The sequence below is a fragment of the Lagenorhynchus albirostris genome, chromosome 13 (genome assembly GCF_949774975.1).
Source record: "Lagenorhynchus albirostris chromosome 13, mLagAlb1.1, whole genome shotgun sequence".
In the NCBI taxonomy this organism is placed as follows: Eukaryota; Metazoa; Chordata; class Mammalia; order Artiodactyla; family Delphinidae; genus Lagenorhynchus; species Lagenorhynchus albirostris.
The window spans coordinates 69,030,113-69,049,534 of NC_083107.1; the positions used below are offsets into that span (position 1 = coordinate 69,030,113).

The 19,422-nt window shown below is 59.0% G+C and overlaps 1 protein-coding gene across 2 annotated transcripts in view; it reads left to right on the forward strand.

Annotated features, from left to right (window-relative positions):
• OTOF (otoferlin) overlaps window positions 1-19,422 on the forward strand; it is a 90,512-nt gene that overhangs the window by 65,036 nt on the left and 6,054 nt on the right. Inside the window, exons 12-39 of one of the 2 annotated variants that reach the window (XM_060168588.1) lie at window positions 2,536-2,695; window positions 3,567-3,753; window positions 4,183-4,369; window positions 5,790-6,013; window positions 6,460-6,568; window positions 7,061-7,247; window positions 7,377-7,497; window positions 8,058-8,158; window positions 8,276-8,366; window positions 8,528-8,644; window positions 8,923-9,075; window positions 9,400-9,589; window positions 9,671-9,795; window positions 10,151-10,285; window positions 10,986-11,147; window positions 11,356-11,475; window positions 11,988-12,149; window positions 12,233-12,395; window positions 12,840-12,970; window positions 14,474-14,503; window positions 14,927-15,058; window positions 15,987-16,053; window positions 16,918-17,054; window positions 17,158-17,292; window positions 17,689-17,826; window positions 18,129-18,256; window positions 18,372-18,542; window positions 19,188-19,348. In XM_060168588.1, the coding sequence (XP_060024571.1) occupies window positions 2,536-2,695; window positions 3,567-3,753; window positions 4,183-4,369; window positions 5,790-6,013; window positions 6,460-6,568; window positions 7,061-7,247; window positions 7,377-7,497; window positions 8,058-8,158; window positions 8,276-8,366; window positions 8,528-8,644; window positions 8,923-9,075; window positions 9,400-9,589; window positions 9,671-9,795; window positions 10,151-10,285; window positions 10,986-11,147; window positions 11,356-11,475; window positions 11,988-12,149; window positions 12,233-12,395; window positions 12,840-12,970; window positions 14,474-14,503; window positions 14,927-15,058; window positions 15,987-16,053; window positions 16,918-17,054; window positions 17,158-17,292; window positions 17,689-17,826; window positions 18,129-18,256; window positions 18,372-18,542; window positions 19,188-19,348 (3,924 nt within the window). The remainder of the gene's footprint in view (window positions 1-2,535; window positions 2,696-3,566; window positions 3,754-4,182; window positions 4,370-5,789; window positions 6,014-6,459; window positions 6,569-7,060; window positions 7,248-7,376; window positions 7,498-8,057; window positions 8,159-8,275; window positions 8,367-8,527; window positions 8,645-8,922; window positions 9,076-9,399; window positions 9,590-9,670; window positions 9,796-10,150; window positions 10,286-10,985; window positions 11,148-11,355; window positions 11,476-11,987; window positions 12,150-12,232; window positions 12,396-12,839; window positions 12,971-14,473; window positions 14,504-14,926; window positions 15,059-15,986; window positions 16,054-16,917; window positions 17,055-17,157; window positions 17,293-17,688; window positions 17,827-18,128; window positions 18,257-18,371; window positions 18,543-19,187; window positions 19,349-19,422) is intronic. The other variant, XM_060168589.1, reaches the window with a different exon arrangement.

Sequence of the window (19,422 nt, forward strand, 5' to 3'; positions counted from 1 at the left end):
TCGCAGTGACCACCTGCGCCCAGTCGGCGGGGCTCACGGGAGGCCTGCAGAGTCGGCAGCATGGCCCCCTTTTACAGCTGAGGGGCCTGGGCGCCAGAGAAATGCGGGGGCTGCCCTGGTCACCCAGCTGGTCTACAGTGAGGTCAGGCCGTGTGACTCGAGTCCCTACTGAGCCACGCTGTCCTCAACACCCAGTGCGGGGGCGGGGGCAGTCTCTGCGGGATACTGTGCCCTGAAAACACCTTCACTGACCAGCCGTCCAGGGACCCCGGCTGCCTGAGAACAGCCGCCTGGGCTGTCTGCTCAGCAGCTCTGGGGGAACCCATACGCCAACACCGCGTGGGGTTAGTGAGGGAACCCCAAGCCCTGGCCCAGAGGGCTGATGAGGCTTGGACCAGACAGAGGAGGTGCCTCAGCCTGACAGACAGCACTCGCCACACGGCCAGCTTGGGAACCACGGGCAGACAAGCTGGCACTGGGCCCCACCCACGTCCCTGAAGTGAACCCGCCACTTGGGTGCAGTAAGGACCCCATTAGGCCCTCTGACAGTGACAATACAATTTCACCCAGAAAATCACATTTGACCCTCACAAAACAGTGAGGGAGACATCAGCATTCCTTCCCATTCTACAGACGAGATAAATGAGGCTAAAAGAAGTTGTGTCTCAGAGGTGCCACTAAACTGTTAGGTTGAACCAACTGGCGATTCCTTATGTTCAGCCTAGTAGACACTTGGCTGGCGCATGTTATAACTATGACTCAGACCAGGAAATCTAAGCCGAAAACCCAAGATTATACACATAAAAATCACAAAATCATAGAACATTCAAGCTCGAAGAGACCTTAAAAACATCCAGTCCAATCTCTCTCTGAAGGAACAGAAAGAAAAAATCCACTCCCTCTTCAAATAGCCTTTAACTCTGAAAACAAATTTTATGTCCCTCCTGAGTCTTATTCTCTTTCCTTGCTAAATTTCCCCAGTTCATCTATTCATTCACACATCTGTCCGTCCACCCATACATTCTTTCCCCCACCCACATATCTACCTACTCACCTGTCCGTACGTTAATCCATCCTTCTATCCATTTATCCATCTGCCATCCATCCATCCCTCTATCCATCTACCTTTTAGGCCAGCCAGGCACCCTACCACCCGTCTTCTACTATCCATCTCCCCATCCAGCCATCTGGCTATCTATCTGTTCATGTATCCATCCCACAAACATCCACTCTGGCAAGACCCTTGAAGCTCTGGGGCAGCCTAGGACATGACCCCCTCCTCCTGAGATGCGCCAGTTCAGCTGACGGCCTCCAGTGACCCCTCACGCACATGGCTTACTCCGCTCTCACCATCCCGGTCTGTCTCTTCAGACCCTACAATGGCATTATCTCTCCGGAGACACAGTTGGCCTGGCCTATCCCCAAACAGGCCGATTTCTGCACACAGTCCTGAACACATCTCACAGAACCAAATGGAGACAGAGGCTTGCTGGCAACAGGTCTGAACTATAGGAGAAGTTGAAAGAGGAGGGAGGGGAAGAGGAAACTTCTGAGTCCCTGGAGATTCCAGTGCCCACACAAAATCAAGGAAGAAGATGTGCCCTTCGTACAGGCTACGCCTGCAAACAGCTTTAAAGTCAACCTGAAGGGGCAGATCCGTCCTAGAGTGGGCTCCTCTCCTGACATCTGTCCTTTCCTCCACACCGTCTTAATTCCTGGGAGTATTGGGGTGACACTACCAGTGTCTGTCTCTGGGAGGCTTTCAGTCTGAAATTGGAGACAGACAATAAGTAGATAATCACAGTGACAGTGAGATAAGAGATGTGCATATGGAAAGGGGCCAGGATCAGCTCTTCTGAGGAAGTCAGGGAAGGCTGCATGGAAGAGGAGACACATGAACAAAATGATCAGAAGTGTGAATAGGGAGGTGGAGGGTTGGGGTGGGGGGCAGAAGGGATGCGGGCATTCCAAGCTTAAAGAACAGCAGCCACAAAGACATGGGGGTATGAAAGAGCAATATGAATTATTCAGAGAGGGGTAAACAGCTTTGCTTGCAGGAGCACGGGGTGGGGGCGAGGGGTGGGCGGGCGGAGGGTGAACATTGCGAGCTGCGGAGAGCTGTATCAGGAGACCCCACAGGGGATGCTGAGGTCTGTGGTCTTTCCCCCAAGTACTGGGGAGCCTCAAGTGGGTTTGAAATGGGGAGTGAGAGAGGGAGGGCCTCTTTGAGAGCTCTGTCTGGCAGCTGCATGGTGGTTGACTGCATGGGTTGGGGGCAGGAGGGCTGCAGGCAGAGAAACCAATTAGGAGGCTCCTCTGTTTGAAGCCAGGCCACACGCCTGGGTGCATGACCAGGGGCAGGGCCTTGCCTCAGCCACCCTTGCTCGGGGACCTCTGTCTCCCTGGCCGAGAGGCAGGCAGAGCTGTGGCCCCAGGGCCCCAAGACCTGGTGACCTGGGCTCCGAGGCCTGCCCCGAGGACAGGTGCCGCCCTGGGTAGGCCAGCAGGTGCAGCCCCTTCTCCTCGCCACTGCAGAGCACCAGTTCCACCACAAGTGGGCCATCCTGTCGGACCCCGACGACATCTCCGCGGGGCTGAAGGGCTACGTGAAGTGTGACATCGCCGTGGTGGGCAAGGGGGACAACATCAAGACGCCCCACAAGGCCAACGAGACGGAAGAGGAAGACATTGAGGGGTGAGGCTCCCATCCTCCCCCAGCCCCTGGAGACCCGGCCCAGCCCTGCCTGGAACACCAAGGGAACCCCCAGGGTGGACTTTGCCCAGAGATCTCACCCTCCATCTCCCTACCCCTATGCCCAGATGGCCCATCTCTCCCTGGAAGGACTGAGGCCAGGCCAGCCTCGGTGTCCGGGGACTCTCCTCATGGGGCAGAAAGGACTGAGGAAGGGCAGGCAGGGGTTCACAGAGGACAGTCACGAGTGACAGTCATTTGACATCCAGGCTTCTGACTGTGAGAAACTTGGAAAAAAAAAAGCAAAGTCCCAGAGCTGCTGGGTCTTGAGTCTACACGCAGGAGAGCAAAGAGATTTTATTTCCTGTACCAGTTCCAGGCAGCTGACAGTGGTTGTTGAGAAATATTCTGGGACCTCATCTGCATTCAGTGAGGAAAAGTGCAGGATCCAATGAATCATGCCTTCCACGGGCCAGGGAGGGAGAGTGGGGCCAGTTGTGAGGTTTTTGTATAGGAGACGAAAGATGTGACACACAGCTGAGAAAACTGGATAATATTATTAAGAGTGGTCTCCCATGCTACAGTTTACAAAGTACTCATATATTTTAACCTATCTGAGCCTTATCGTATTCTGAGAGAGAATATCATATTATTCCCACCTTAAAGGTGAGTAAACTGAGGCTTAGAGAGATGGGGAGATTTGCCCAGGATCACAAGACAGCAGGTGCCCTAAACTCCAGTGTTCTTAGTCCTAGTGTGGGCCTTCTCAGCCGTCCTTCACCTGTTGTCCCGGCCCCCGGGGGTATGTAGATGCTGAGGCAGGAGGCGGGGTGCCCGGGGCTGGCTACCGCAGCCCTGGCGTATGTGCCGGCAGGAACTTGCTGCTCCCCGAGGGCGTGCCCTCCGAACGCCAGTGGGCCCGGTTCTATGTGAAGATTTACCGAGCAGAGGGGCTGCCCCGCATGAACACAAGCCTGATGGCCAACATGAAGAAGGCTTTCATCGGTGAGAACAAGGACCTGGTCGACCCCTACGTGCAAGTCTTCTTTGCCGGCCAGAAGGTATTGGGGTGCAGGAGGCTGGGGCTTGGGGTGACAGGCACCAGAGGTGCAAGGGGTTGGGTGTGAGGTCCTGGGGACGGATGTGAGGCAAAATCAGAAGCCACGAGACTGGCCTTTTGTCACCTTGGTGAGTCACCTCTAGAAGTGAGGAGAGAGAGATGAGGGGAGCTCTAGCTCAGAGGGGCTGGGGGGGCGAGGCCAGACTGGGCCGTAGGGATTCCTCACTGCCCCCAGGTCACCAAGAGCTGAGAGGAGGGGGGCACTGAGAGGGAGAAGAGCCAGAGAGGCTGGGGTGGGGAAGGGTGAGGAGGTAAGTACACACACACACAGCACATGCACACACATAACACACATATACACACTCACACACACACACACATGCACACTCATGCACGTACACAAGCCCTAACCCTCGCTCCCTCCCACCAGGGCAAGACTTCAGTGCAGAAAAGCAGCTATGAGCCACTGTGGAATGAGCAAGTGGTCTTTACAGACCTGTTCCCCCCGCTCTGCAAGCGCATGAAGGTACAGATCCGGGACTCAGACAAGGTCAACGACGTGGCCATCGGCACCCACTTCATTGACCTGCGCAAGATTTCCAACGACGGAGACAAAGGTCAGCAGCAGGAGACCGGGGGTGGGACGTGGGGCTAAAGGGGTAGCATAAATGAGAACCCCCCATACACCACCACCATCCCGCACCTCTGCCTGAAAGGTGCCAGGCATGGTCAGGGCATTGCCAACAGCCCCCGCCTCCAGGGAAGGGTGGACACTCATGGTTCACGTCTGCACAGAGGTGCCTGGGCCCTCCTGAGCCAGGCTGCCTGGATTTGAACCCCAGCTCTGACAGTTAGAAGCTGCGTGACCTTCATGCCTGTTTTCCCATCTGTAAAATGAAAATAATAGTAATTATATACATGTGTATATATACATATGTAGTACATATATGCGTGTACTGCTGTCATAGTACCTATCTACAGACTTGTAGGACCAGAGCACTGAGCTGAGTACCAGGGATACAGAACAAGGAGGAATCCGTCCGGTCTTCACGGTGCTCCCCTGGGGATGAGGGAGACGGGTGCGCTACCAAATGCTCAAAACCTGAGACAGAAGACACAAAAGACTACAGATTGCATGATTCCATTTGTATGGAATGTCCGGAATAGGCAAATGCATAGAAACAGGAAGTAGACGAGTGGCTGCCAGGAGCTGGGGGGAGGGGAGCTGGGACGAGCCACTGAAAGGTACGGGGTTTCCTCTGAGGAGGATGGAAATGTCCTGGATGGTGGCATAACATAGTGAATGCACGAAAACCGCCGAAATGCATACTTTAAAATGGTGAATTTTACGTTATAGGAAGAATATCTCAGTTTTTTAAATGCTATAATGTTTTTTATAAACTAGGCAGAACAGAAACCAAACAAAACTCTTAAGGCAGAATTGAATCCGTGCTACACACGAGACATAACAAATCCTAATGGGAGAAAAATAGTTGGGACTAGGAAATGGGGGTACTTGGTGGAGGAAGAGCGTTTAACAGGCACAGGCGGAGAGTAAGGGCCTTCAGAGAGGAGGGGAGGGGTCTGCAGAAGCAGGTGAGACCCTCGGGGCACGCACAGACGGCAAAGGCCTTGCTGAGGAGCTGGGGAGGTGCTGGCATCTGTCCTTCAAGTAGATCACAGACGTCCCCTGCAACAGGCTCCAGGAAGCAGGGGGCATGATTTTGCTCCACAGAAATGGACGTGTGTGTATGTGGAGAGGCACGGCCAGCTCAGGCTCCCGCAGAGAATAAGCAGACACACAAAAGTGTCCCATGCAAGTGACAAGGTCACCCCACAGCCAGCCCCACGCAGCAGACACTGCTCTCCCCACAGCCCCTGTGAGCCTCGCTGCCCGCAGGCCCTCTGCTGCCTCAGACATTTCCCCGAGCGAGACACGAGGTCCTCAGCTCAGCAACCAGGAGGTACAGGCCAGGAGCCCCCAAACAGGTCCCCCCACCCGAGTGAGCCCCTCGGCCCTCTGCCCCCTGCCCGCAGGCTTCCTGCCCACGCTGGGCCCCGCCTGGGTGAACATGTATGGCTCCACGCGCAACTACACGCTGCTGGACGAGCACCAGGACCTGAATGAGGGCCTGGGGGAGGGCGTGTCCTTCCGCGCCCGCCTCATGCTGGGCCTGGCGGTGGAGATCCTGGACACTTCCAACCCTGAGCTCACCAGCTCCACGGAGGTGCAGGTGGAACCGGCCACACCCGTCTCCGAGGTGAGGCCCCAGGGCACTGTGCTGTCCTCCAGAGCCCCCCGCTCAACCCCCTTCCCACCACGGCAGCCTGTGCCTGGCCTCTGCCAGTGTCCCTCCTGCCTGCCTCAGGGGGCCAGACCCCAGGATGGGGCCGCCCTCCCCAGAAAGCAGGAGGAACTCTGTCCCCTCCCACTGCCTGTGCCTGTGCTCTCCCCGGAGGCCCCAAGGTGGAGCCTTGTCTCTGCCTTGTTCCTGGCCGTGGCTGTCCTTGTGCTGAACATAGCAGCCCTTCCTCTGGGGACAGGCTGGAGGGCCGAAGGAATTGGGCCTTCAGTGTCGGGGCTCGTAGCTCCACAGCTGGGTTAGCCCCAAGGGCCTGTCTGTAAGACGTAGGAGGAGGCCTGACCCCAGACCCAACCCCCCACACCGTTAAGCTTTCCGGAGGGTTTGAACCACCTTCTTCACAGAGCTGCGTGGGGAAAATGGAAGAATTCTTTCTATTTGGAGCCCTGCTGGAGGCCTCAATGATCGACCGGAAAAATGGAGACAAGCCCATCACCTTTGAGGTCACCATAGGTGAGAGCTGGGCTCGCAGGGCTGGGGGCTGCCAAGCCCTGCTCCACAGCCTGGGGGTGGCGGGGAACTTTGACCACTTCCCTCACGTGTCCTCAGGCACCCACACCACATACAGCGACTGCACCTGAGGACACACGCCCCACAGGGTCGGCCTCAGCTCCACCTAAGGGCTAGGCTGCGTTAGGGACACGAGGAGGGAAGAAGCCCTCCCTGCAGAAGGGAGCGAGGCCCTCATGGGACTGGAGAGGAGAGAGTGGGAATACGGGCCGCGTCCTGGGCTGGACCTTGAGCTCAGTGGTCATCAGGGCTCCTAGCGAGACCTCTGCAGGAGTGCAGGACACGGCCCCTTCCTCTGGCGAGTGTTCTATCGTGAGCACCAGCCCCATTCCCTGACTCTCCCCCTTCCCTCCCACAGACCCCTGGACTGGAGGGCAGGGTGGGGCCTGGTGGGAAAAGGACTCTAGGCCCTCGGGTGCCCCCTTCTGCCTCCAGGCAACTATGGGAACGAAGTCGATGGCCTGTCTCGGCCCCAGCGGCCTCGGCCTCGGCCTCAGAAGGAGCCTGGGGATGAGGAGGAAGTGGATCTGATCCAGAAGTTGAGTGACGACGAGACTGAGGATGGTGGGGACCTGGCCTCAGTCTCCTCCAGCCCACCCATGCGGCCCCAGATCACCGACAGGTGAGCCGGCCAGGACAGAGGGTCCTGGGAGCCCTGCCTGCTGCCTCCCGTCCTCTCACGGCCTGGCCCTGCCCCACCCCCACCTGCCCGGGTGCCCAGTCCTCAACCTCCCGCCTGCTCCCACCCCAGGAACTACTTCTATCTGCCCTACTTGGAGCGCAAGCCCTGCATCTACATCAAGAGCTGGTGGCCGGACCAGCGCCGCCGCCTCTACAATGCCAACATCATAGACCACATCGCAGACAAGCTGGTCAGGGCCAGGCCACGGCGGGGAGGGGAAAGGCGGAGGGCGTATGCTTCAGAGGGCCTCGCCCAGCTTGGACACCTCCCCTGCAACACACAAGTCCTGTCTGCCTGGCAGCATGCCGTGGGGTTGGGAGAGGAACTGCAGAATGGCCCCAGTAGAACCTGTGTTCCTGTCCCCGCCCCAGTCCCAAGAGCAGTGGAGAGCCTGAGGGCTGCCCGGAGTGGAGTCTGGGAACCCTGGCCCATCCAGCCCCGGGTTTCCCTGGAGGTGACTGGCCAACCCCTCTGTCTCTGGCCTGCACTCCCCCACCCCCTGCATCTAGCCCTGAGTTCTGTCCGACCCCTGTGGGTCCACCAGGACCACAGACTCATGGCCCAGAGGTGGCTTCTTCCTTCAGGTTCTGAAAACAGAACGTGGAAAATTTGTGTTTCCTTGTGATGGCGAGACAGTCCAGAGATGGCGCTCGTGGGAGGTCCTAAGGCGCTAGCCCCTCATCCCCCTGATGAATGGGGGAGACATTTGGGGAGGCTGAGGGGGCTGTGGCTCACACTCCTGGTTCACAGGAAGAAGGCCTGAACGATGTGCAGGAGATGATCAAAACGGAAAAGTCCTACCCTGAGCGTCGACTGCGGGGCGTCCTGGAGGAGCTGAGCTGTGGCTGCTAGTAAGTGGCAGGGCTGCCAGTGGGGGGTCAGAAGTGGGGGGTTTGCAGAGAAGGAGGCATCTGCACGCCTCCTGCTGGCGGGTGGGCTCTGCTAAGCCCTGCTTCTTCTCCTCCCAGCCGTTTCCTCTCCCTCGCGGACAAGGACCAGGGCCACTGGTCCTGCACCAGGCTGGACCGGGAGCGCCTCAAATCCTGCATGCGGGAGCTGGTGAGGATGCGGTTGGACCACACCGGGGACGGAGGGAGGGTCTGGAGGTGAAAAGGGAACCCGAGGTGGGGGACATCTGTCTCTGAGGTCACAGCCCCCAGGGCCAGACCCTCCATCGTGCGTCATGACCTGAGCCCCACTTACACCCCCAACGCCGACAGGAGAGCATGGGGCAGCAGGCCAAGACCCTGCGGGCACAGGTGAAGCGGCACACGGTGCGGGACAAGCTGAGGCAGTGCCAGAACTTCCTGCACAAGCTGCGCTTCCTGGCAGACGAGGTGCGCCCCCTGCCAGCCCCAAACCAGAGTGATCCGAGGTGGTGGAAGGGGGGCTGCCTGGGAGGGGCTGGGCCAGACCATCCAGGAGGCCCCTCCAGCTCTGACAGCCGTTGGGGGACAGGAGAGACCAAGCCTTTCACCCTGTCCCGTGTTCTTCCCGCTGGGTCGGTGGGAGGAGAAGTAGGACCCAGCGCCGGGGTCCTTTCCTCTGTGGGCTCAGGCCTGGCCAAGAGGCAGGGCCTCTCCCTTACTGGGCGCCCACCCCGCCCCCACCCCAGCCTCAGCACAGCATCCCCGACGTCTTCATCTGGATGATGAGCAACAACAAGCGCATCGCCTACGCCCGGGTGCCCTCCAAGGACCTGCTCTTCTCCATCGTGGAGGACGAGCTGGGCAAGGACTGCGCCAAGGTCAAGACGCTCTTCCTCAAGGTGCCGGAAGGGGAGCAAGACTGGGGGCGGAGGGGCTGGGGTCTGCGCTTTTTCAAGAGGTCAACCTCCCCTTGGAGGGAGCAGCACCCCCACCCCTGGGTCCAGCTGGCCTGAGCTGACGGGGTGCTCAGAGAAGAGCTGGAGAGAATAGGAAAGGGGTGGCGGGTCCCCCCCTGCCCGTGCCCTTCTGCCCTGTGTTCCGCACCACACAGCCCAGCGGGACGGCTGCGGAGGGCAGGGCCCACCTGCCCATAGCCTCCTCCAGCCTCCTGCCCCTTCCTCACCCCGTGGGCTCCGGCAGCTGACCCTGCGCCCCCCCGCCAGCTGCCAGGGAAGCGGGGCTTCGGCTCGGCCGGCTGGACGGTGCAGGCCAAGCTGGAGCTCTACCTGTGGCTGGGCCTCAGCAAGCAGCGCAAGGACTTTCTGTGCGGCCTGCCCTGCGGCTTCGAGGAGGTCAAGGCGGCCCAGGGCGCGGGCCTGCACGCCGTCCCACCCATCAGCCTGGTCTACACCAGTGAGCGAGGGCTCCCGGGCCCGGGCGGGAGGGCACCGGCGGGTGGCCTGTTCCCCGAGCCTCAGCCTGCTCCCCCCACAGAGAAGCAGGCCTTCCAGCTCCGCGCCCACATGTACCAAGCGCGCAGCCTCTTTGCCGCCGACAGCAGCGGTCTCTCAGACCCCTTCGCCCGTGTCTTCTTCATCAACCAGAGTCAGTGCACAGAGGTGAGGGCCTCGGGGAGGAGGGCGCGGCTCTGGCTTTGAGAGCACTGGAGGGGGCCTGGGAGCCTCTGGGACCTGGAGAAACAGACCAGCCAGTACCCCAGATCCTTAGAGGGAAGCCTGGCAGATAACTGCAGGCCCAGGCCACACAGAAGACAGGGAAGACATTGGCGGGGGGCTGGGAGAGAGGGTCAGGAGCAGACCTCACATCAGCCTTCATTTTAAGATTCCCAGAAGAGTCAGGGGACATGGCGCTCGTGCTCCCGCGTCCCCTTGAAACCACAGTGACTGGGGGTGACTCCTCTTCGGGTGTTGCCCATCCACCATCGCTTACCTGTGCCCCCCCTCCATGCTGCAGGTGCTGAATGAGACCCTGTGCCCCACCTGGGACCAGATGCTGGTGTTCGACAACCTGGAGCTCTATGGCGAAGCTCATGAGTTGCGGGACGACCCCCCCATCATTGTCATCGAAATCTACGACCAGGACAGCATGGTATGGGTGGGCTCTGGCACCAGGGACCACGCCTCCTCCCCCGCACTCCACCTGCGTTAGCGGTCACCTCCACAGCCCACCCCCAGAGCCCCTTGGCCAGGGTGCTTGCCGGGGAAGCTGGGAGTCTGGGCTGCTGACCAGCCCCTCCAGGAGACCCCGGGTGTCTCCTGCCCTGTCACTGCAGCCTAAACCCTTCCCGATGCTGTGGGCCTCTGGGGCCTCAGCGAGGAGACAGGCCAGGGCGTCCCACCTCCCGGCACAGACAGACCAAGCTCAGACCCAGATGTGCCCCGAAAGCCTGCTGTCCCCAGCCTTCCCCCATTTGAGGGCCCCCCCAGCCCTGCCCACACCTACCACAGTCAGTAACAGCCTCATAGCTCTCCATGGGAGCTCTGGAGTAAGGGAGTGGAGGATTAGGGTGACCCCTCCAGAGCTGGGGAGCCACTTCCTACAAGCCGCCTCAGCTACTGGGGTGCCCTGAGTGAGCTCTGGACTAGAGGTAGTCCTGAGTCCTGCATCTGCCATTCATTGCCAGCATGGCCTGGAGCTAGCCCGAGACTTGGTTTCCCCCATCTGTAAAATGGGGTGATCACACCTGCAACTACATGGGGCCGTGGTGAGGACTGAATGAGATCCCAGGTGTGAACACGTTTGGTCAGTTCAAGCACCAAGAGGCCACCCTGGCTGTTTGTCGCATCAGGGCAAAACCGACTTCATAGGCCGGACCTTTGCCAAGCCCCTGGTGAAGATGGCCGACGAGGCATACTGCCCGCCCCGCTTCCCGCCCCAGCTCGAGTACTACCAGATCTACCGCGGCAACGCCACGGCCGGGGACCTGCTGGCCGCCTTCGAGCTGCTGCAGGTGGGGCTGCTGGAAAGAGGGGGCTGGGCCAGGGGCCTTTCTCCTCCCCATCCTGCTGTGAGGCCAGGGGGCTGGGGGTGTGGTTCTTGGGGACCTGGGCTGTTCAGCCTTCCCTGTCTCCCCAGATCACATACCAGATAACTCATGGGGAGAGAGAGCCCTCTCCCCGGGCTCCCCAGGGTGTGACACTATGTCCCCCACTCCCCAGATTGGACCAGCAGGGAAGGCCGACCTGCCGCCCATCAATGGCCCAGTGGACATGGACCGAGGCCCCATCATGCCTGTGCCTATGGGCATCCGGCCCGTGCTCAGCAAGTACCGGATAGAGGTGTGTGAGGACTCCATCCGGCCCCTCCCAGCCCTGCCCTGAACAGGCCCTGCTGTGCTCTGCTCCCTGGCCCCCCTCACTCTCTCTCCATGAGGGTCATAGGCATGCATTACACTGTTGGCATCAAACTCCAGGGGTCTTCAGCAACCTCAGGTCATGCTCCGGTTTTCAAATAAGGACACTGAAGGCCCAGGAGGAGAAGTGACTGGCCCAAGGTCACACCCAGGGGCCAGTAGCAGACCCAGGCTCGCGACCGTCCGGCGCCTGCCGCTTTTGCACTGAGTCACACTGCCACAGTCCAGGACCCTTCCTGGCCCTCCCATCTGCCCCCAACACCCACCCTCACCCCACAGCGCCTTCAGGACACCCGCCCCTCCTCGGCTCTCCCAGCCCTGCCCCTCCTGATGCACGGTCCACCCACAGCCCGGTTCCTCCTCGAGTGGCCCTGCCTGCCCGCAGCTGATGCCCTTTACTGAGGGGCTGTCCTCGCCCCCCACCGCCCCCCCACGCAGGTGCTGTTCTGGGGTCTGCGGGACCTGAAACGGGTGAACCTGGCCCAGGTGGACCGGCCGCGGGTAGACATCGAGTGCGCGGGGAAGGGGGTGCAGTCGTCCCTGATCCACAATTACAAGAAGAACCCCAACTTCAGCACCCTCGTCAAGTGCTTTGAAGTGGTGAGTGTGGGCCGGGACCTGCCTGGGCAGAGCTGGGTGCCTCTGCCCCTTCTCTGAGCTCAGAGTCCCTGCCCCACCCCCAGGACCTCCCGGAGAACGAGCTCCTGCACCCGCCCTTGAACATCCGCGTGGTGGACTGCCGGGCCTTCGGCCGCTACACCCTGGTCGGTTCCCACACCGTCAGCTCCCTGCGGCGCTTCATCTATCGGCCCCCGGACCACTCAGCCGCCACCTGGAACGCCTCGGGTATGGCGCTCCTGAGGCCCAGCGCAGGGCCTCCGGCTCACAGGGCAGCCCACCTGGCTTCCTCCTGGGGCCATCTCTAAGCAGGCCGGGGAGGCCAGGAGGGAGGTCCCGCCCTGGGGGCCAAGGAAGGCTGCCCAGGGTGGCCCCAAGCTCTAGTGCCAGAAAGGCCAGAGCCCAGGGGTCCTTAGAGGGCCTGAGGGCAGATGGCTTCCTCAGCCAGTTCCTGGAGAAGACCCAGGACCCCCCCATCCCAACCCCCCGAATCCCCCGCCCCCCGGCCTCCACTGTGTCACCCAGCACGCCTCACCCTCCTCTCTGGCTCACCTCCTCCCTCTCCCCTGGAAAGCTCTAGAATCAGCTTTAGGCCTCTGGCCCTTCCAAGCACCCCTGACTCTCACGGTCCCGCCTGCTCCTCCTCGTCTGTCTGTCCGTCTCTCTGTCCAGGCGGGCTCCTCCAGGGCCGCCGTGTGCTGTACAGTGGGGGCCCCTCTTCTCACCCCACAGGGGAGGTCGTGGTGAACATGGAGCCAGAGGTGCCTGTCAAGAAGCTGGAGACCGTGGTGAAGCTGGATGCGGTAAGGCGCCTGGGGTCAGCCCCACGCTGGCTGGGGACGTGCAACTGCAGGTGGCACTTTCCCAGAGCCGGGCCACCCCGCACACAAGACGACACATTAAGTCACTCCTCCTTTGGCGTGCGATGGGCCAGGGCTAACCCTGACTGCACGTACGCACAGCCCCATCCTATACTGTCCTGGAAGGCGAGACTCTCAATTCTGCGCGTGTGTGTGCACATGTGCATGAACACGTGGTACACACGTATGAGAGACAGAGCAGTAACCGTGTGAAGTAATAGCCTGCAATTATTTTTATTCCAACAAACGACACCATAGGCAATGGATTCCTTGTGCAAACACCAGTGTTCTTTCCAGAGGGTCCCCGGTTTTCCTTCCCAGCCATTTACAAACAACTCTCCCAAGGTGTGGGTTGGGGCAGGATTTCCAGGTGGAAGCTCATTATTCCTCCTGGCTTTGGGACCGGGGCTCTTTGTCTGCCAGAAGGAGACCTGTCACCTCGGTGTTTGGATGCGGACATGGCGTCAGCAGGGGACGGCGGGATGGAGGCTGGCCTGGAGCAGGCCATCCTGAATCCAGACAGGACAGAGGGGTGGGAAGCAGGCTTCCTTCCCACCACATTCTCCAAATCCCGTTCCTGACTGCATGTGCGTCACACAGCACAGGGGCGTCTCCTAGCCTCTGAGATCTGAGTCCGGTCTGAAAGGATCCTTCCTTACCTCATCATCCGGGTCCCCATAGCGTCCCAGCCAGCAGGCTGAGTTAGCACGGGGCATGGCTCATGGAAAAGGGGAGGAGTCGAGGCCCGGGGCCTGGCCTGCAGGCCTGGGATGGCACTGCCAGGGGCTCTGGGGCTACACCTGGAGATGCCACACCCCCCTCGGCTTCCAGCTTCCTGAGCTCCTCCCTGAGAAGCCTGTTCCTCCTGGAGGCAGGGCCGGGGTGGGGAAGCCCCCTGGTTTCAGGCCATCAGTGAACCAAGAGGACGGCACACACCTGCGCTGCCCCATCGTCCCACAGGCCCTGGACTCCGGTGGGGCCCTTTTCACCAGGTTCCTCTTCAGCTGTGTAATTTTGTGTCCACTTACTTTTTAAGGCACTTGTCCTTCATCCAGCCAACATTACTGACCTCCAGCCTCATGCCGTGTCCGCCTCCCCTCTTGACTCTGACTGCCCACTGCAGTCATCTGGGGAGTTTACAACTCTCCTGGTGCCCAGTACCCTCATTTGGACTCAGTGGAGCCCTGCAACTGATGATTTTTAAAAGCCCCCAGTAATTCTAACGTGCAGCCAAGTTTGCAAACCACCACCCTGGAAGGTCTGAGGAAACAACTTCGAGGCAGACCTTCCACAGACCCAGAATTGGCCATGTGAGCATGGCGCTCACGACACAGGGAACATCCCTGCCTGGGCTCCCTCTCCTCCACCCTCCCTGGCCAGCCGCTACCTACCACTTCCGGCCCCAGTGGCTAAGTCTGTCCCTGTCTCCTTGGTTCCTTTCTGCAGGCTTCTGATGCCGTCATCAAGGTGGATGTGGTGAGTGTGGGGACCAGCCGGGGGGCTCTGGGGAGAGAAGACCCTGTACTACATAGGGTATCAGACCAAGGAAGACAGCATCAGGGACCGAGCCACCCCATACCCCCTGATGCCCCGGCCATCTCACCCCTCCAAAGAGGCAGAGGGAGAGAGCTGTTTGGACTGCAGGGCCCATGAGAGGCAGTCCTGCCTTGGCTGGGGGCTCATGCTGGCAGGTCATGACCCTCTCTGGGCCGTGACATCCACTTCCATAAAACAAGGCCCTGACCTTGATGTCGGTAGCCCCACAGAGCCTCCTGGAGCCCAGGGCTTTCCTGGAGCAGATGGTCGGAATGAGTGGGGGAACCCCGGATTGTTCAGGTCTCTGGGAATGGCCAGGGTGCAGGGATGTAGGCAGGACTCTAGACCTAGCCAACCCTGCAGGCTGATGAGGAGAAAGAGAGGAAGAAGAAGAAGAAGAAGGGCAGCTCGGAAGAACCAGAGGAGGAGGAGCCTGACGAGAGCATGCTGGACTGGTGGTCCAAGTACTTTGCCTCCATCGATACCATGAAAGAGGTGACGCCTTGGCCTGGGCAGGGGGCCCTTTCTATGACCTGAGTTGTGTGTGATGTTTACTATCCATGTTAGAGCACAGGTTAAACTGCTGTAGCAAGTTAGATTGATGGGAACAAGAAGAAGGTTGGTATGGTGATTCAGTGGGGTCAGGGACCAAGACACTGCCATCTTGTTACTGGCATCTGTGTGGTTAGAGATGGCTTGCCGTCACGTCCTAATACTAGTCCACGGGAAGGGTAAAGAGAAGAAGGGGACACATACTCCTTTCCTTTTAAGGGCCCAGCCTAGAAGCTGCACATATCACTTCAGCTCACACAGGCTAGAATCTAGTCCCATAGCCACACTTAGCTGCAAGGGGGGCTGGGAAATGTAATCTTTAGCTAGGTAGCTGTGTGCCAAAAACTTTTAGAGAGGAGGAGAGCAGATAACTGGGGGACACCTAGTAGTATCTTCTCCCACCAACACCTCCTCGATTCAAGTTGGCCAGCCTGGAGCTCCAAGAGGCTGCCCATTGTCTCGAGTCTATTCCTGTAATTTGCACAGGCTGTCACCAGGTGGCGGTGACACCTTGGATGAAACAATGATTTAGTGTCCAGTGTGTACTGACTGAAGAAAATAAGGCACATTTTCTTATTCAGTTATACTTTTCTACATTAAAATAATCATACCACTAAGAAGCAACATTAAAGAGCACATATTTTTCAATCATACACAATTAAAGAATCATAACCCCTAAGTACAGTTAAGTCACATTGTACACATCATAAACTTTTTTTTAACCCGCTTAAGCACATCATGGGTTTGAAACCCAATGGAAAAGAGTTTCTGCCTCTAAGCATTTAATCCTGGTCTGACACCACAGTGTGGGTTCAACAAACACCTCCCTAGGAAACCCACCTTCCCTCCTCCTCACCTCATCTTTTGGCAGCAACTTCAACAGCAAGAGGCCTCAGGAATTGATCTGGAGGAGAAGGAGGAGATGGACAACACTGAGGGTGAGCCCTGGAGCCCTGGATCTCTGCCTCTCCCTCCCAGCCCCCCAGATGGGTGGCTCCCCTGCTTGTCACACCAGCTGCTTCTCTTTCCCCTTCCCATGGGCCCTCACAGCTGCAGCAGCCAACAGCAGATATCACCAGGCATCCCTGGGCACCAGAGAGCAGGCTGAGGCCCTTATCTAGAGTGGCTTTTACTCTGACCAGTTCAGCAGCCACAGTGAGGGACAGACATTTAGAGTCACAGAACATCAGAGCTGGAAGGGATCTCAGAGCTCACCCCATTCAGTATTTTCCAGACCTTTTCCATGGAACACTATTAATGGGTAAAGAGGGTTCTGGGGTCAAATGGGTTAAACAGGTCCCTTGGTGCGGGACTTCTCAGTGCCTTTAATATACAAATGCTATTATAAATCTCTAAAAGGAAGACATAATAAAATATTTCCCCAGCTTATTTTACACACACACACACACACACACACACACATATATCTTTTCTTTTAAAGCATTCCAAGAACGCCTACACCTAGTGTTCCACTGAATGCTGTTTGGGAAATGCTGATACAGAACAATCCTCTTAATGTTAAAGACAAGGAGACTGAGGCCAGAGAGCACAGTGAGCTGGCACCAGACCCAAGCTCCTTCCACGCCCCTCTCTGTCAAAGGGCACGCAACAGGCTCTGCACATTTCTGGCATACTGGTGCCCTGCTCCCATGTGAGGCGGGCATGCCAGGCAGCATTGTCTGCATTTTCTACAGATGAGCACACAGAGACCTGCAAGTTAAATTAGCAAAGCGACAGAGCTGGGTCTCCAGCCCAGGCCTTCCTGCCACATCATTTCTGCCCCCTTGTCTGTTTCTGGCCAGGCCTGAAGGGGCTGATGAAGGGCAAGGAGAAGTCAAGGGCTGCAAAGGAGGAGAAGAAGAAGAGAACCCAGAGCCCAGGCCCGGGCCAAGGGTCGGAGGCCCCTGAGAAGAAGAAACCCAAGATTGATGAACTCAAGGTGAGGGTCTGGGAGCAGACCTAGCCAGAAAGTAGGGTCACACCGGGGGCAAGACAGAGGCCAGTGGACCGGCCTCACCCCCTGACAGCCCGGCCTGGCTCAGGTTTACCCCAAGGAGCTGGAGTCAGAGTTCGACAGCTTCGAGGACTGGCTGCACACGTTCAACCTGCTTCGGGGCAAGACGGGGGACAACGAGGACGGCGCAACTGAGGAGGAGCGCATCGTGGGGCGCTTCAAGGTCAGGCAGGGAGCACAAGTGGGCCCTAAGTCCTGAGCCCCCCACCAGCTCTTCTCCCCAGCCCAAGCCCGGGGCTGACAGCCAGGTGGAACTGTCAGCCAACCCGGTTGGTAAAGTATAAAAATACTTCCACGCTGATTGATAAAGATCATCTGCCCTAAACCCACCTCCCCACTCCACCCCCCTCAGAGTTGCCCCCCCCCACTCCAGCCACTCCTTCCAGAACCCCTGACTCTCCGTACCCCAGCAACTAAAGGGTTACGGCCCCACCACAGCTAAAGGGTTACGGCCCCACCGCAGCAGGGCGCAGACCCTCAGTGCTCTTGGCTATCTTGCATGCCACCCCTGCCTGTGCCACGGGAAGCTGCACCCTGACCCACTCTTGCCTCACCCCAGGGCTCCCTCTGCGTATACAAAGTGCCACTCCCAGAGGACGTGTCCCGGGAAGCCGGCTATGACCCCACCTATGGCATGTTCCAGGGCATCCCCAGCAACGACCCCATCAACGTGCTGGTCCGGGTCTACGTGGTCCGGGTGAGAGGCCCCTCACATCCTTTCCCCAGGCTCCTGGTCCTCCCGCCCAGGAAGGGCTGAAGCAGCTACAGACTGACAGCCCCCAACTGGAAGACACCAGGGAGGTCAGCTGGTCTAGTACCATCCTTTATAGAGGAGGAAGCCAAGGCCCAGAGAGGGTCAGGGACTTGCCCAGGGTCACACAGCAAGCCCCTGGTCCGTGCTTCTGCCCCTCACTGTCATGGGACCATCAGGGAGAGGGGCAGGGACACTGGAAGATGAAGGTGCCCGGGCCCTGCTCAGGAGCACCCCTCCCATCCCAGGCCACGGACCTGCACCCCGCAGACATCAATGGCAAAGCCGACCCCTACATCGCCATCCGGCTAGGCAAGACTGACATCCGTGACAAGGAGAACTACATCTCCAAGCAGCTCAACCCCATCTTTGGGAAGTAAGGCCTCCTGGTGTCCCACTCCACCTGCCCCAACTTCCCCAGAGCAGACCACCTCCTACTCCACCTTACCCCAGCCCAACCCTCAACCCTTCTCCCAACCCTGTCCCACAAGGTCCTTTGACATTGAGGCCTCCTTCCCCATGGAATCCTTGCTGACGGTAGCCGTATACGACTGGGATCTGGTAGGCACCGACGACCTCATTGGGGAAACCAAGATCGACCTGGAGAACCGCTTCTACAGCAAGCACCGCGCCACCTGTGGCATCGCCCAGACCTACTCCACGTGCGTGGGGCAGGGCGGGGCAGGGCGCACCTACTGCACCTTGACTCCAAAACCAAGATGCAGACCGTGGGATTTGGGAAGGTGGACATGTTATGGTTTCTGTCCCAGCCAGGCCTCCACCCCGCCAGGTTCTGGGCTCAGCCTTCAGGGGCCAGGACTGCAGATTCCAAGACAAGGAGAGAGACAGGGGATTCCAGGACAGAGGAAGCAAGATGAGGAGAGAAAAGCGGGCTGGGAGGAGAGGCAGAAGCGCGCTAGGAAGAGTGCGCTGAGGATCTGGCCGCCCTGTGCCACTGCCAGGCTGCGTGACCCTGGGCAAGGCCCTTAACCTCTTGTGTTATCAGTTTCCTCAGGGAGTTTTTGAAGTTCCGTTAGAGGGGACACGGTGGGGGGATGGTGCGGGCTGCCCTGGGGGAGACTGGATACTCATCCTTGGGACACTGAGCATGTGGGCCGGAGCCCAGGGCAGGAGGGATCAGCCTGCAGCAGCCCTGGTGTGTCAGCTGATCCTGGAACGCAGGGCAGGGCTCACTTGCTGACACGGAGCAACGGCCAACCTAAGGAAACCGGCCAGGACCATCTACCACCTGGGGATGGCCCAGCCGCACCCTGAGCCCCACCCAGCCCATGTGTCTCCTCCGACAGACACGGCTACAATATCTGGCGGGACCCCATGAAGCCCAGCCAGATCCTGACCCGCCTCTGCAAGGAGGGCAAAGTGGACGGCCCCCACTTCGGGCCCCCTGGGAGAGTGAAGGTGTCCAACCGCGTCTTCACAGGGCCCTCCGAGATCGAGGACGAGAACGGTAACAGGATGCTGGACAAAGCTACGGGGGTGTCAGAGGCCAAGGAAGGACCCACACTTCCCTGTGGTGGGACC